The 17397-nt window shown below is 57.5% G+C and overlaps 1 protein-coding gene across 1 annotated transcript in view; it reads right to left on the bottom strand.

Moving 5' to 3' along the window:
• Positions 1–610: 610 nt before the first annotated feature.
• The window catches only part of TCOF1 (treacle ribosome biogenesis factor 1), a 36563-nt gene continuing 19776 nt past the window's right edge, over positions 611–17397 (bottom strand). Inside the window, 9 exon segments of the mRNA XM_021715346.1 lie at positions 611–905; positions 1594–1637; positions 2179–2276; positions 3131–3651; positions 5393–5574; positions 6058–6140; positions 6620–6851; positions 9029–9165; positions 10834–11020. Of these exon segments, the coding sequence (XP_021571021.1) occupies positions 1611–1637; positions 2179–2276; positions 3131–3651; positions 5393–5574; positions 6058–6140; positions 6620–6851; positions 9029–9165; positions 10834–11020 (1467 nt within the window). The 3' untranslated portion in view covers positions 611–905; positions 1594–1610.

Below are 17397 nucleotides of genomic sequence, written 5' to 3' on the forward strand. Positions count from 1 at the left end.
CGTAGCCTACTCTGGCACCCGGAAACCAACGATGAGCATCCCTCAGCAGGATGCTGCTTGGGCCAGGACACCTCCCAGGGCCTCACCCAGTACCTCTTCTGCCTGTCCCACACCCATGGTGTCCCAGGCCTGGGAGGGGCCGAGTGACAACTTGTCCATCCCAAGGTACCAGCCAGGCTGTCCCTCCCAAGAACAAGCCAACGCAAAACATTTGCCCAGATGCGCTGGGGACTTAGGCCTTTCCTGCAAGTCCTTTATTTTCTGCATTTTTAAGAAAAACAAAACACAGCTGAGAGAACCGACGAGGGGAGGGCAGAGCCCTGGCCTGGGCCTCCCGGATTTGTGAGCGCAGCGAGGGAGTCCTGGGGCCTCCGGCATGGTGGACTTGTGAGGGGAGGCAGGTCACTTAAAAAAATAGCTATGTTGGCAGGGCTACTCGGGAGGCAGAGGCAAGAGAATCACTCGAGCCCGGGAGTTCGAGGCTGCAGTGAGCCATGGCTGCACCACTGCACTCCAGCCTAGGCGACAGAGCGACACCCTTGTCTCTAAAGGAAAAAATAGAAAACATTAAATAAGCTTGAATCCAGGAGGTCGAGGCAGCAGTGAGCCGTGATTGTGTCACTGCACTCCAGTCTGGGCAACAGAGTCTACCCCAACTCTAAAAAATATATATATCCTGTACACATCTATACGAAGTGTCCACGTGGGGGCGTGAGGGAGGCCACAGGAGCAGGGTCTGTGTCCTCTGGCCAGTCTCCCTGCAGGCTCACGGGCATGGCCACATGGGGATCCTGCGGCTGGCCACCTTCTGTGGGCAGAGGGAAGTTAGCAGTTCATCCCCACCTGCGGCGGGCAGAGATCGGCAGAAGTCGAGGCATGGGGATGGCCCCTCGGCTGGAAAATCCCTGGGGAAGGAAACATCCAGAGATCAGACTTCTTGACCTTTTACTTCGTCCTGGAAAATAAAAGCTGGCATCTCCAACAAGGGGAGGGAGGAGGTGCTGGGGGTAGCATTCACCAGCCATAGCGGACAGTTTTTAGCACTTGGTGCATCCTGGGCAATGGGCTGAGGGCTTCGGTGTTCAGCACTACCCAGGCCTCAAGCAAGCCTCACTGCCAGCCCGAGAGGAGGGTTCTGTACTCCCCCACCTGCTGGAGGTGGGCGATGGCAGGGTGGTATGGCCAGGTGGAAGGTGAACGGGGTCTGTAAAGCAGACCATCTTGTTTCCCAAGAGAAATGCCTCCACCTTACGAGGGCATAAGGAACAGGAACTGGATGGAGCAAGGGGGAAACCAGGTGTCCAACCTCACCAGACAGGTCCCGGTGCCCGCCCCAAGACACACACAGTCCCGCATCGGGGGCGTCTGGTGGAGCTACGGCCATCACTGTTCTGGGTCCTTCTTGTGCTGCGGCGCCAGCTCCTGGCGTCATACCGCTGGCCCCACAAAGCCTTCCCTTAGGAATGGAAACTCTTTCCCAGCCCCCGACCCCCAGAGCCCACTGAGCAGGCCTGCTGGGCCCTCTGCGACTGTGGTGGAGGTCTGAGCTGCCCTCCCACTCCAGGTGCAGGGAGAGGCAGAAGCGTGCGTTACCTGCGCCTGGGCGGGCCTCACACGGTCTGCTCCGCTGTCTTCTTCTGAGGAGAGAAGGGCGAGGGGCTTGAGACCCGAGTCTCCTCCCTACCCGCTGCAGTCCCTATTCCCAAGGACCAGGCACTGGGGGTGCAGGGATCCCCGAGGGCAGATGGTGCTGCTACAGCCCAGGGAGCCCTGTAGCAACAGAAGCCCAGCCCTTGCAACACAGCCAAGGACCCGGGTCTCAAGGACAGCTGCGAGGGCAGCAGCCTGGATGCCCACGCAGTAGACGGGGCAAGTGTTTCTTCGGTGGGAAACCCTGTCAGTCGGGCACGATAGCCCGAGTCATATCTCCTCTCACTGGCCCCAGCCCACCTGGACTTCCGGCCGCCTGGTCTCTCCTTCCTCCATGTCCCCGACACCCTTCCCCTCAGAGAGGACATTCCTGTGCTTCCACACACTCAGGGAGGGGACAGGTCCTTCTGCCTCTTCCTCAGTGTGCCAAAACTCCCAGGTCCCCATCAGACCCTGGGGACAGGGCAAGGCCAGGTCTGGGTATGTGGGTTCCTCTTCTGGCCTGAGACCCACGGGAACTCACTCTACCTTTTTCTTCTTTTTTTTCTGCAGTGGCGATTCAGAGTCTTTGGCTAAGGCCTTTTTAGCCTTCTTCTTCTTTTCCTTTTTCTCCTTGTCTTTTTTTTCTGAGGGAAAAAAGTGAACATCCTGAGCAGGCGCGTGTAAATCCTACATGCTGGGGTCCATGGTGGAGCACACAGGAGGGGCTCCGAGGACCCTGCCACTCACTCCTGCCTGGCTTGTCCCAGCTCTCCCCCACCACGGAGCCACCACAGTGGTCTGGCGACCCTGGTGACCACTTGGCAGGGCCAGTCTCATGATTTCTGTCTCATCCATGGTCCACCTGGACAAGCTACCCTTTTTCTTTAAATTAACTCACTTTTAAAAACTCTTCTTAGAAAGGACACTATCTGTCCCTACTGTCAACAGAAACCCAGCACGGCTCTGAGCTCCCAGGGGCAGCACGTCCTGTACTGAGGTTCCGGGCGCCCACTCTCCAATGAGTGGGTTCTGGGGCGTCCACACTGCCCATTCGCCTCTCCAGCACCCCCTGGTGGTACTCGGAAGTGCTGCTTCCGTTTGGCTCTGGCCCCACCCAGTAACTCTTGTGGCCCTGAGCAGCGCCTCTACTTCTGAGTCTGTTTTCTACCTGGAAGATGGGAATGAGATATTGCCCACTGGATAGGGCTGGTGAGAACTAAATGAGGTCCTTCCGCCTGCAGAGTCTAGCAAGAGATCAGTGAAGGGCCCACAGTACCACTGGGGGAAACTGACGTTCAGAGAATACGGGCTTGGGATGAGGACTCAGGCATGCTGGGGCCCGGTCCACACCGCACTGGCTTTGCCACCAGCGCCCCCACGACCTGAACAAGCCCCACTGTCTGCCTTTCCCTTCCGTGCGGGAGGACTGGGACCAGACACTGGCTGAGGGGCCCTGCCCTCAACTGGGAGCTCGACCGCCCCCCGCAGGGCCACTTACTCTTGTCGGACTTCTTCTCCTTCTTGCTCTTTGGGTTGCTTTGCCCTCCGCCCTCAGCCTTGGCTGCAGGCTTGTCCTTGGCCCCCTGGGAGCCAAGAGGCCCCTTCCCCTTCTTCTCCTTGTCACCACTGGCTTTGTCGCTCTTCCCTTTCCCCTTGGAAGTCCCGGAGGCCTTCTCCAGGGAGACTGTGTTCCCCCCGTCCTCCCCTGCGGCCGGCTGCTTCTTCTTCTTGCTCTTGGGGGCCCTGGCGGCCAGCTGGTCCCCTGACAGTTTCCGCTTGCGGCTCGTGCAGCCCTGCCTGCTGCCCTCCTTGGCGGTGTCCGTGGCCTTCTTCCTCTCCTGCTCCAGCAGCTCTGCCAGCACCTTTGCCACTGAGGCCTGCACCTGGGCCTCGCTCAGGGGCCAGGGCGCGCCCACAAGGCGCTGGGCGATGTCGTTCTGCAGCGCCAGCCTCGAGGCTGGGGGGCTCCCAAGCCCCTTCTTGGGCTTCTGAGGTGTGGCACCCAAGGCGGCCTCTTTTCTACCTGTGGAGAGAAGACTTGGGTCACAGACCTTGGGGAGCTGGGGGAGATCCTATGGTGAGAGCTGAGGGTTGCAGGGAGCTGCCCCCTTTCTTTCCAGTGGCACAGGTGGGGACAGAGACGCTGCTGCCTCCCGCGCTCACACTGTCTGCCAGGCATGCCCCCTGATCTCACTTCCAACTCAGAGCTTCCCTTGGTCTCCTCACCTTGAAAACCCCATGCGAGCTACCCAGGGACAGATGCCCGAGCTGGAAGGGGAGGGCTGGGGCCTCGGCCTGACTTTCCCACTGACTTGTTATGGGACTCTGGCCAGGACCCGGCTCTTTGGGGCCTTGGAGTCCCAGTCTGTAACCCGCGGGGCTGACCAGCGAGGCCCGGACACACCGCAGATTCACAGTAAGCGCAAAGGCCGTGCACAGCTCAGCTCAGGCCCACCCATATGCAGCCTCCCCAGCTGGGGGTCCAGGCGGGTGGGAGCGCTGGTGCGGGGCACACACGTGCAGCTGACTCAGCAGGTTTGCTGCCTGCCAGAGCGACTGCTGGTACAGCCTTTGTTGAGAATTTTCCCCGCCTCTGCTTGCCTCTGATAATTGTGTGCTGACTACACGTGTATAAAAAACCTTCCACAGCCCCCTCTAAAACGTCTCCTTGTCGCACCCGCCTCTCACGGAGAGCCCGGGGAAGAAAGCGAGCAGACTCCTCTCCCAGAGCGGCCTGGGCCTGTGCATGCTGTAGCAGGACTCCAGGGCCCACTGGGTTTCGAACTCCTAGGTGGCCTGTGGGGGCCCGCCCACTCTGGCCTCACCGGCACCTGGCTCCCCCATGAGGGGCTCGGAAGGTGGCTCCGAGGTATGTGTCCATGTCCACGTCACGAGGCCCGAGCACTCCCCGTAGTGTTTGTTGAGCCTGACACACCCTCGGCCCCATGGAGGGTCCCTAGCAACTTCTGACTCCAGAGCTGTGGTAGGCTGGGGAAGTGGGCAGGGCAGGCAGAGAACAAGGGGTCCCGGGATGATGGAGGCCTAATGCCAACCTTTGGTGACTCTTGGCGAGGGCAGGAGCCAACTGGAAAGAGAAGCTGGGGAGGGCATGGTTGGCCCTGGCAACTGTCTCCCCAAGGCCCACCTCTCTGCTTTTTGTCTGCAAACACCTCAGAACACCACGGCTGGGGGACCCCTAGAGCTACCCCAGGGGTGCCTATCTGAGATTCTTGTCCCTTAGCTCTGCAGAGTCAGGGGTGGTGGATGCCTCAGGCAGTGTGACCCAAGTACTCCAGTCTGCCCTCCAAATACATGACTATCTTCCACGTGTATCATACCTTGAAACAGATGGGCGTGTCCACCCTGCTTTGTCTGGTTAAGACAGAGGCCCCGTGCGGCTAGGGGCTTGCCCCTGGGTCATCCATCGCCTGAGGTTCTTCTACACCCCGGAGATTCCTCCAAATGTGACTTGGCCTATTGTCTAAGCTACCCTCTCAGGCCCTGCATCCCACACCAGGAGCCTACCTGCTGGGAAGAAAAGCTGGCAGAGATGGCTGGACAGGGCCAGGGACCACCCCACAAGCCCAAAGACCTGCTGGGAGGCAGAGTTATCCCACCAGACACTGGAACCAAGTGCCTGGGCACAGGACCCCAGGATCTCACTCGCAGAGGCCCTGGAGGCAGACAGGACCCTGTTGGGGCACTGCTGCCGCAAGAGAGCAAGACGGGCCCACGGCCTCGTCCCTCCTGTAGCCTCAACCCACCTGCTTGAGGGGACATGGCGCCAGCTGCTTGCGGTGCTGCTTCCCACTTGCCGCCCGGGTCCTCTTTGGTGGCCGGAGGAGAGGAGACAGAGGGCTTGGGGTCTGGCCTGGGGGTGGCCTTTGAAGCCTGGGAATTGGCCGGAGTCAGTCCAGGGGTCACATAACCTGAGAGGAGAGACTGAAGAAGCCCAGTGTGAAAGAGGCCGCAGGCCCCTTCATCTGGCTGAGGCTGTGGCCTGCTGTGAGGGCCTTAAGGGGTGGGTTCGCACCAAGGTGGGGATGGGGAGGACTCAGTGTACACCTTCTGAGCTACCTGAATTAATATATTCTTTAGACAGGCATAATTCAAAAGGACACATCTTACTATATAATGCAAATGGAAAATCCTACACAGAAGGTGACTTTAGAAGGGATCTGGCACAGACTATCTAGGCAGCTCCAGAACCAAGTCAGCCCTTCAAGTCACAGACCCCAGGGTGACCCTCCCGTGCTCCACCAGGATGGAGCCTGGGGAGACACGCAGTGACCTGCAGACAGGACCCTGCCCAGGGATCCTGGGAAGAGGGAGGGCCCAGAGCTGACCCGAAGGCCCAGGAGAGGGCGCCTGGCCTGCGATCCAGTCTGAGCCCCATTAGGCTGCCAGCCCTGTCCTTGCGGTTACCTGGGAAGATGCCACCATCTCATCCTCACTGGACTCTGCTGAGGTCTCCTCCACCAGGGTCTCCTTCCTGGAGGGCACCGGGCCTGCTGGAGAAGCACAGGTGTCCTGCATATGCTCCCAGTCCGGCCGGCTGGCTGGGCAGGGCAGAACGCTCTGTAGGTCCCTCATGCTCTGTCAAGGCCTGCCACATTCCCTGCCACACCCACCGCCATTCCCAGCGCTCCAGGTGAGCTCCCGGATGCCATGTCTTCCCTTCCCATCCCTTGTCTCCTGCTTTCCCCTTGCCGGGGGGGGGGTCAGGGCCCTGCAATTTTGGAAACTCTGTTAAAGGAGCCTGATACCACAAAGCTGAGGGAGGTCAAACAGCAAAGTCAGGCTTCTGAACCATTTGGACCAACTTCCTCATGGAGTTGTCCAGGTGGGGAAACTGAGGCCCAATGTAGGATGACCTGGCCAAGGTCGCAGAACAAGTTGGGATACAGAGCTGAGGCTAGAGGCCAGGGCTCTGCCCAGCAGCATCTTACACCCTCTGGCCACCCTCTTTCCTTCCCAGTGCACTCACCCAGCCTGCGGGCTGGCATGGCTGCCGTGGGCTGTTCAGTATCCCCCTCATTCCCTGAAGAGCTGTTGCTGCTGTCCTCACTGTCATCAGAGCTCCCAGCAGCCTGGGCTTTGGGCTGCCCTGAGGGAGTGGCCGTGGCCTGCTGGCCCTCCAGAAGTGTGGGTTTTCCGAGCTTGCTGGTCACTCTGGCCTGGACAGGGGTGCTCTGGGGAGTGGCCACAGCACTGCCAACCTGGTTTGATGAAACAAGGAGTGGAAGAAAAATTTAGGGCAGGAAGGAGTCAGTTCCTCGCTCATGCTCAGTAGGGCCAGACACTGTGCTATGTACATCACATGTGTGGGCTCATCTGATCCTTCCAGAACTCTCTTAAGAGGCACTGTGGGTCCTTCTTACAGATGAGGCTACGGGGGCCCAGGGAGGTCAACCCAAGTGCAAAGGCCACAGGTAGGTGCTGGTGCTGGGATTCGGGGCCATGCCTGTGCCTTTCCTTCCCACCCTGTGGCTAGGCTGAAAGATGAGCTTGCTTCCCTTGCTCCCCAAGCTCACCCCGCATGAAGGTTAGGTCCCAGCAACAGGAGGCTGGGCCTCACTGGCTTTCTGGGCGAGGACCTCCAGGGTGATCTGGGTCAGTAGGAGGAAAGTTGGGATCCTCTTTATCACTTGTCGGCAGCGAGAGGCACCCTGAGACCCATGGGTCTTCAGGATGCCATCTGTGCCACACCCTGGTCAGCTCCTGCCTGGCTGGGCTTGGGGGGGACCCAGATAGGATGACCATGGGCTGCAGCAGGGATGGAGGGTCAACACCACCCTCAGGCAGCAACACAGCAGCATGGAAGGTGGGCTATAAGCCGACTCAAAGACCACAAGGACAGCTCTAGCCCAAGCCTTTCCCCGCAAGGCCCCAGTACCCAATCTGTGCCTTGGCTGGGGACAAGCCTCCAGCCAGGTGGGCCTTTGGCATCACTCCCACTTCCTACGCCCACCAGCAGCCAGGGAGAGAGGATGTGAGACAGCAGGCGTGACCCCTACCTAAGAGCCTTGGGTTCTCCACTGTGTCTCACGTGCGACTCCCACAGCTCAGCCCCGCCCCGCCACTTGGCCCAGCTGGCCCCCTGCTCAGTTTTCCCACCCAAGGGTGCCCAGTCGCTCTGTGATGGGCTGCTCCCCTGCCTGAGTCCCGCCTGGGGAACCTTCCTGCGCATGTCCCTAAAGCAGGTCCTTGTGACTCTGACTTCCACTGCTTCCTTCACAGCCCCACTAGCTGGTGAATACTTTCCTTGTCTTTTAGCTTTCTTGTTTAGTGGCTGTCTCTCTGCTGGCCTGGGAACTCCTTGAGGGCAGGACCTTCCTGTCTTGTTCCTGCCATTGCCCCATGGGCATGGACAGGTGCCCATGGCCCAGTGGGAGCTCCTCCTGACCTGGAGCTTGTGGTGAGCTGAGAGTTGGGGGTATGCCAGCCCCAGCTGGGGATGCCCACTCCCTTTAGTCCACCCAGGTCTCTCCTGCCCTCTTAGGAGAAGAGGTGGGTATGCCGTGACTTCTCCCCTCAATGGGACAGGAAACATGGCCTGAGAGTCAGGGACCTGGTGTCTGGCCTTGGCCATCCTGGTCACATCACAGGCCTCTCTGCCTGGGGGGTGCTCAGTTTTATCGTCTGAACAATGGGAATTTAATTTAACCCTGCTCTGCTCAGCTGTTAGAGTCAGATAAGGGACAAATAAAAATGCACTGGGAATGGTGAAGGCTGGCATGAATGGTTTTTGTTTTTGTTTTTTGAGTTGGAGCCTCACTCTGTCGCCCAGACTGGAGTGCCGTGGCCGCTCCCGGCCACCATAGCCTCGACCTGCTGGGCTCCAGGGATCCTTCTGCCTCAGCCTTCCGAGTAGCCGGAATTACAGGCGCACGCTACCACGCCCGGCTAATTTTTTGATTTATTGTAGAGATGAGGTCTCATCTGCCCAGGCAGGTCTCGAACCCGCGGGCTCAGGCAATCCACTCACTTCAGCTTCCCAAAGATGTGGGATTACAAGCTGAGCTACCGAGCCCGGCTGCATGAATGTTAAAACCACACATGTATTTACTAAGAAACAGTAGCTTTTGTTCATGGCATCTCAAATCCAGAGGGGAGAAAAAAACAAATCAAAAGCCAACCACTCTGGAAGATCTGACAAGGGACTCAGGTGCAGGGCTAGCTCCGCCCGGAGGCTGCGCTCCCACATCACTCTTCCTGGCCACTCAGAGGTGGCCTGAGAAGCCAGCATGGGGCTGGAGCGGAAGGCCAGAACGTCTCTAGCTGCCAGAGGCCGCTTCCTCTGGGGGCAGGGACAGCAATCATAGTCCAACCCATCAGCACATGCGGGTAAGAGCTGGGCCAGCGAGGACTCTCCCCCGCCTGCCTGGACACCTACCTGAGTGGCTGGTCCCTCCTGCTTCTTGCCACCTGACTCCCGACTGGGCTCTTTGCCACTCTTGGCTGTAGCACCACTGGCTCTGGGTGCTGTCTTGAGGCGGGCAGTGGGCGTGGCCCCCACACTGGTTCTGATGGCTGAAGTGGAGCAGGATGGGCACACATCAGGGCACAGAAGCTCCAGAGCCTGCCAACAGTGCCAACCCAATCACCAGCCTCCCGAGACCAGGAGCTGTGCTCACAGTCTCCCAGGCAGATGTCACTTGTCATCTAACAAGGCTCAGGGAGCTCAGAGGGCTGCTGTGGTGCGACCCTAGACTTTTTCCTTGTTCCCTCCCCTCTCAGCTGGCTGGGCTATTGCTCCTGAGTCACGGCCTGGAGCACTGGTGTTCAGTGACTGTCCCTGCAGGTGGTCTCTCCTGGAAGCCCGGGTCACCTGCAGAGGCTCAGCTGCACACATGCTCACTGATGCCCTATTTATAACAGCCCAAACCCCAAAACAAAGCCCCTTGCTTCCTCCAACACAGAACTGGCTAATTCACTGGCATGACCACCCAAAGGACTTCTTTGTAGCCAGTAAAAATCATGCTGTCAATACGTAATGACAAAAAAAAAAACCTGATACTACAATCTATCCCATCAAGATCACTGAGCTATACACAGTGTGGCCTCACTTTAAAAAATACACATGTTGGCTGGGAACAGTGGCTCACACCTGTAATCCCAGCACTTTGGGTGGCTGAGGTAGAAGGATCACTTGAGTCTAGGAGTTCAACATCAGCCTGGGCAACACAGTAAGATCCCATCTCTATTTAAAAAAAAAGAAAAAAGAAAAAAAACAAGCCGGGTGTGATGGCACACACTTGTAGGTTCAGCTACTCGCGAGACAAGTGGAAGAATTGCCTAAGCCCAGGAGTCTGAGGCTGCAGTGAGCCGTGATCCTGCCACTGCACTCCAGCCAGTGCAACAGAGACCTCAACTCAAAAAATAAATAAAAACAAACCAACAAATAAATAAAAATACATGTCTGTCTCAGATTGTTGAGAAGCTAGCATTTGTAAAATGTCAGCAATAGTTATTTAGGGCAGTGGGATTGCAGGTGCTATTTTTTTCTTTTGTACTAATCCATGTTTTTAAATTATTCCACCAATATCAGGTATTAATTCCTTGTAAAAGTATTAAACAATAATAATGATATCAGTCATTCTCCTGCTATCACTGGTAGAACCAAAGATTCTCAGAAGTAAAAGAAACCTCAGGCTGGGTGTGGTGGCTCATGCCTATAATCCCAGCACTTTGGGAGGCCGAGGTGAGAAGATTGCCTGAGCCCATGGGATCAAGACCAGTCTGGGTAACTTGGCGAGACCTCATCTCTTCAATAAATAAAAAAATTAGCCGGGTGTGGTGGTGCATGCCTCTAGTTTCAGCTACTTGAAAGGCTGAGGTGGAAGGATCGCCTGAGCCCATCAGGTTGAGGCTGTGGTGGCTGTGAGCATGCCACTGCACTCCAGCCTGGGTGACAGAGTGAGACTGCAACTCAAAAAGAAAAAAAAGAAACCTCAGATCTCGTCCCATCTCCCACTGGCAGATGAAATCTCTACAATGTCTCTGCGAGGGGATGACCTAAGTTCCTTTTCATGTCACCAAGGGACAGGAAGCTCGCCACCACTGACCCACTCCACACCGTCAGCAGTCACAGAGCTCTTTCTGAGACTGCTAAGAACCTGGTCCCTGAAGCTTATAGACATGGGTCTGGCCATGTCATCAGGTTGGCTAATGCAAGCCCCTCCTACTGACCCTGCTCACCAGGAGTCTCATGTTGCGTGGCCGGGATCACCTCCTCGTCCTCGCTCTCAGAGGAAGAGCTCCCGGCTGGGCTCTCCGAGGGGTGGCCCTTCCTCGGGGCACTGGCAGCCTGGGCTTGCGCGGGGGTCACAGCCGGGCCAGCTGGACTACGATTAGGGTCGACAAAAATCAGAGGGGGTTTAATCACCTTGAAAAACAAAAACAAGACACACCCCCCAGTGATTAAAGGCTTGGCTGGGGAAGGGAAAGAAGGGTGGGGAGGGGTTTTACAAAGCGAGTGGTTGGGGGCAGACAGACAGCTGCCCAGGTTGCTCCCAGCCCACATGCCGGCAAGACCCAGCACAGCCCTTGCAAGAGCCCCTGTGACCCTTGTTGTGAAACCCCCAGTCAGGTTTTCCACCGTGCAGGTGGGAAGATCACAGGTCCAGGGAGGGGGACGGGAAGGCGGTGGCCCCAGGCCATCATGCCTGCTGGCAGGAGAGCCAGGGCCAAATGCCCACTTTCACCTTCTCCCCTCCGGCTGGCTTCAGAGACAGCGCTGCTGAGTTCGGGACTATGAGTGTTTCTCATGATTCATCCGGGGAGGTGTTTACACTCCAGCCGCCCCTGCCCCAATATTCTGGGCAGCCCTCCTGAGACATAGGCCAGGATGGAGCTCTCCAGCCACACAGGCCCAGTTTCTTCTACACATAAACAGCATAGGGAAATTGGGTAGATGGGAGGGCAAGAACCAACCAACAAAGACCCAAGAGGCTCAAGACTTCATGGCGCGTGTGGCCTTTAACTGGACTCTTATTTGAACACATCAAATATAAAAAATACCACTCATGAGACAACCGAGGATATGGACATGCAGCCCAGGTGGGTCCATGTTTAGTTATGATATTATATTGTGGTTATGCTTTAAAAAAACCAGTCCTTATTGTTTAGAGCTGTACACTGAGACCTGGAAGATGACATGACATGTCTGAAGCTGCCTTTGAGTAACCCAGGGAATGGGGATGGAGCACAGGGTCTGCATCAAGCAAGCCTGCTCCAAGCGCCCCACTGCTGAGGCAGGGGTGGCACGTGGGGCTCTGCATGCGAGTCCATCTTTGGATGTGCCTTAAATCCTCCAAGAGAGCAGGAAGAGAAGCAGCAGGTCCCTGGCATATGCAGACCAGCTCTGAGCTTCAGCTCCCCTAGGCATGCCTCCTGCACACGCGGAACCCCAGGCCTGTTTGCTTCCAGACCTGCAACTGATGAGCTCACATGAGCCGTGAACCATGGTGGGTGAGTCTACCCACCATTGCCCAGTGTCAGACCTGGTGAGTTCTGCTCCCCTGCTAGCCAGTGGGGAGACCCAGGGCACGAGGAAGAGAGGCTGCCTGAGGTCGAGGGAGGGCAGTCAGGCCTGGGAGCCGGCTCTGCCCACTGCACCCCCTGTCCACCTCCTGGGCTGGACTTGCACACCCGGCCCCAGGGTGCCAGGCAGAGGCAAGTGAAGCAGAAAGGTGCCGCCCGAGGGTGGCAGCTCTGTGGGCTTGGGCCTCTCCTACCCCTGCCAAACAGCCTCCCCCGCGGCTGCTCTAGCTGCCACTTCCAGAGCCTGTCTTCCCACGTTACAGAAAGAGAGGATGGAAAGTGGGAGAAGGCTACAGCGGAGGGAGGGGATCTATATATATGTGAGGAGACGGAGGAACAGATTGTCGGGACAAGAGGAGCACCGAGCCCACTGCGGCAAACAATAGCCTCAGGATGTTAAAAGCAGCTCGGCAGCAAGAGCCTCCTCCTGGTTCCACCTGCCTACGCGCCCGGCCTGGGCTGTGGGAGGAGGCGGTGTGGGCCTGGCTGCGGTGGTGGGGGGCCCACAGCCTGACCTGGACACAGTGACGTGCAGGACAGCATCTGTCGAGTTCAAGGGGGAAGGCCATGCAGCCTCCAAAGTGGGGACGCCCCACTCCTACTCCCACCCGTCAGGACTTCACTATGTGAGGTGTGCTCAGACCCTGCATGCCCTGAGCCTCAGCTTCCCACTGATGAACGGGTTCTCAGTAACCGCCAGCCGGGTTCATTCCCTGGTAGGTCCTGGTGCACTCTGGAAACTGCAAGGCACTGGACACAGGAGTGCGACTCTGAGTTCAGCTAGCAGAGACCCCATCCCATACCTAGCTGCGCCCCTGTGGGTGCTGGGCAGGAAGGCCCCCAGGGATCGGGACTCGCTTCCTACCCACTGCAGTACCAAACATGGGGGCTTTCTGGATAATACTCACGGCCTCCTGCAAAGCTGAGCTCACTATAACTATCTCTTTCCAGCAGGTCTAGGGCAGAGGAGTAGGGCTGACAGCCCAGGCTGCTGACCTGGCAAGGCACATGGCCACAAGGGCACCACACCTGCAAGAGCCTCGCTCAGAACTGCCAGAACTGCCTGGGGCTGGCGAACAGATGCTGGGCCAGCCCCGCCGGGGGACTGAGAAACTATACTCTTTGGGGATGTGGCCTGGAGCCTCAAGGTTCATAAGCCTCCAGGGAGTTGCTCCCAGGGGCTGAGAAGGTTGAGGCTCAGAGCGGGCAAGTGGCCTCACCCAGGTTGATCAGCAAATTGGCGCCAGAGCTGGGATTAGAAGTGAGTTCTTCAGGCACCAGACAGGAGCTCTTCCAGGACCGATCATGCCAGGCCCTGATTGAACACCCTAATTTAATTCCTTGCAGGGTTCCCTTTTCACTTTGATTCAACCTAAGCTCCAAAGCAAGGCCTATGTCTCTTTTTTTGACAAAATAATGGAAAAAGTGACATTTTAAAAATTAATTAACTGATTGGACTGTACATACTTCTGCTTGTGGTGACCCACACGATGTTCTGGCATCTGTATCCCCCATGAACAGCAAAACTACGCGACCGAGCGCGTGCACCAGAGCCCATATGTGCCCTCCTCTTCCTGGAAGCCACCCAGGCCCAGTCGCCACCCTGCCTCCCGGCCTGGCCTGGGATCTGTCACCTCGGCATCTATCTCTTCCCCCACTGGGGGGCTAGTGATAAACAGAGCAAAGCCTGCCAACAGGGAAGTGCTCAATATACTAATCCTAATCAGTGAGCTGGGGATTAAGGAGCTGAAAATTCCCAAAGTCCCCGGTGAGGCAGAGGCCAAGGCTCCCCAGGCCGTGCCTGTCTCCCAGAGTCTCTGGAGAATACACAACTGCTGACTTTTTTCCTTCTGCTTTTCAAACAGGGACTCCAGAATCTTCAGGACTACCGTACCAATTAAATAGCTCCATTTAAGCGTGCTGTTCATTTTAATTGTGTTAGTCCACCCCCGCAGGGAAAGGCAAAGAGCCCCTTCCCCCAGCTGCTTAGATCCCGGAGGGGGACTCCAAGGGCAATGCCCCAGCTCTGGAGAGGGAGCCCGGCTACAGGGGCAGGTTGGGTGTGAGTGGCTTGGGCTGGTCACTCAACTTCTCTGGTCCCCATCTCCACCTTCTTAATGCAGAAATAACAAGAGGACCTGCCTTGTGGGTTGTCATGAGGATTAAACAGCACAGTGCCTGGCACAGGGGGTGACCAGGAGGAGATGCAGGTGGTAACACCAGCCAAGGTATGCGCCCCTGCTGAGGAGAGCCCCATCCTTCATGCCTCAGCCCAGCCAGGAAAGTGGGACCCGGGCTGCCTGATCTCGCTTTCTCAAGAGAAGCTAAAATCCCGACTCAGACTTTTGTCATTCCCCGATTTTTAAACAGGTTCATCGTTACTTTTATAATCTGTGCTACTGAGGAGAGAAAGGCAGTGAGCACCCTGTAGGTGTGCAAGCAGCATCGGCCTTCCCAATGGACTGATGAGAACATGAAAGTTGCGGAGAGAAGCTAAAGGAGGTTCCACTGAGGAGGTGCGAGACCCCAGCACCTCTAGTTAGGCCCTGGGAAGGGACCCGACAGAAACTTCTGGGAACTTAAGGCTAGCAGAGGACAAAGAGGAATGCAGTTTAACAGAAGGGCCTGGTTTCCCATGGGAGCTTGGGCTCCACCAGCATGGCGGACCTGGGCTTCTGCGTCAGGGACCTAAGGGCAGCATGTCCCACCCTTGGGGTTGCAGCCTGAGCAGGACCATAGGCATTACACTCTGGGTGCAACAGGGCATGTGATGGCTTCAGGTGAGGAACACGGGACTTTGATGAGCCCTGCAGAGAAGGTTCCCCATCCTGAACAAAAAACAGGATTCGGGAAACTGGGACCAATGTGTGTATCCTCCTTAGCCTCTTAGGAATCTGGAGAACTTGAGGAAGTTGCTTCAGTTCTTAGGGCTAGATCCTGACCTGTCAAACGGGGTCATACTCCGTGCCCCCTGACGATAATGGAGGGAGCTGTGCCAAGTACTGTGAGAGCTGGCACCAGTGCATAGAGGCAGGAGAGGCAGCACACGACTGGCCTGCCGTTCAGTGAGCAGCGAGCCTCAGAAGGGTCCAGGCATCCGCCTGGGACCACAGAGCCTGGGCGGTGGGCTAGGATGGGGAGCCTGTGTGCTCACTGTGCTATGCCACCTCGCGGGGCCACTGCGCAGATGAATGTCACCATAGAGGAAAGAGCTCTGGCCTCAGTGTCTGTAGAAGAGTCACGGCCTACCTGGCTGGGTGGCAGCTCCTCATCACTGCTCTCCGAGGACTCCTCTGCATTCTCCTTCGGGGGTGCGGGGGCCAGGGTGTTGCTTTTGGCCATTCTGGGGTTACTGACCTTCTGTGGAGTCAAGGCCTGGAGAAGTGAATGGTGGGGGAGGGGTGCTGCTGAGGGAGCTGGCCAGGGGCAACAGCCCTCATAGGTTCTGGCTCTGCAGGGAAGCAGCGTGCACACGCAGAGATGGCTGCTGCCCACATGTCCCGTGGCCCCTGGAAACACATGCCTCCCCGCTGCCATCCTCCTTCTAGGGCAGACTCTGAACTTGAAAGAGACATGACTCAGATGCAGCTAAAACCCAAGGCTGCCATGCTACTCGCCTGGATCTGAGAAAGAGGGGATAGCCATCCAGGGGCATCCTGCTGGCTACCACCCTAGTGTAGGTGGGGTGTGGGAGGCTGGCTTGGTGGGCACGGCAGCCAGAGCCCAGGAGGGTTTGGACATCAGGGAGGAGATATAGGTGGTAACACCAGCGAAGGTGTGTGCCCCTGCTGGGGGGAGCCCCACCTTTCATGACTCAGCCCAGCCAGAAAAGTGGGACCTGGGCTGCTCGAGCTCCCAGTTTCTCAAGAGAAGCTAAAAATCCTGACTCCAATTTTTAAACGGGGCAAACTGCAAGGCACTGCCAGTTGCCCCAACAGCACGCCCCATGCCCCCTTGCTGACAGAGCCAGATTTGTTCGTTCTGTGACCCTGTACCCAGCTGTGGGAAGAGCGGGCCCCTCTGGGGTGGCGTGTCTGGCCTGGGGTCTGGACAAGGAGACCGCAGGACAAGTCTGTTCCTGGTCCTTAGAAGATGCCACAGCCCTGCTGTGCCCAGAAGGCAGCGAGCCTAGCAGTGGAAGAAGCCAGGTCACAGTGACGCTGAGCTGCTGGCATCTGGCTTCACCCTGGGGCTCGGTGCCCTGTGACAGTCAGCTCCCATGACCCAAACCCATGCGACTACGTCTCCTCCCCAGCTAAGGCCACCCTGACTGACAGCAACTCACTGCACATGCTACACAACAGCCACAGAGGCTCCAGCGTGGTGGGCCCATGTCTCAGTCTGGTATTTAAACACACCATGAAGTCACTTGTCATTCGCACTGGCGGGACCGGGGCCTGCAGGACCGCTGCCTTCACCAACCATGTCTTTAAACATGGCTCCACAGCCACGTCTCCCTCAAATCCTTTGGACACAGCACCACCAGAGTGCTCTGTGACAACCCAGCACCCGTCGAGGGCACCATGAGGGCGGGGCCCCAGTGCCTGGGGTGGCATACCCAAGGCAGAGCTCGGGGCTGGGCCTTTGAGTTTTCTGAGGCTGGCTTCACTCATGAAGAGGACAGAAGTGTAAGAGGGGGCAGCGCTCAGCCTGGCCTGGGGCCTGCTGCTTCTCTGAAGAACTGGAATCTCTGGTGACACAGAGGATACATTTCCACAGCTACGACTAGATGAAGTCATGGCGATGATCCCTCCCGATAGGACAAGTGACCTCCAATGTGCCCTGCTTGTCTCAACACCCTCAGCCTCACCTGACAGCCAGACTCCCGGCACTTCCTCTAGGCTGTGCCAGCCACTTCCATCGCAAGCCCAAGCCAGGAGGCACCGGGACTTGTCACGTGTGCTTCCACAGGACAGAGCAAGCCCTGCTGCTGCTGCATAGATAGGAAGAGATCTCTCTCCCCATGGCCCAGGCTTCACATTAAGCCAGATGGCCCCTGACTGGGACACACTCCTGCCTAAGTGAGGCCCCAGGCCTGGAGTGGGGGAGATGACGTTTGCTGCCTCCCAGAGTCTCAGGGGGCCTGACCAGACTCCAAGTCTCCTTGGAGCCCTCTGGCTGGGACATCTCTGGATTCTTGGCTTCGTGTGCCTTGGCAGAAGTTGTGGCTTACTTTCCACGGGGCTGGGGTGTCTACTCGCACTGTGGAGGCCTCAGGGG

Source organism: Carlito syrichta, unplaced genomic scaffold, assembly GCF_000164805.1.
Source record: "Carlito syrichta isolate Samal-C Ts95f unplaced genomic scaffold, Tarsius_syrichta-2.0.1 Scaffold307020, whole genome shotgun sequence".
Classification (NCBI taxonomy): domain Eukaryota; kingdom Metazoa; phylum Chordata; class Mammalia; order Primates; family Tarsiidae; genus Carlito; species Carlito syrichta.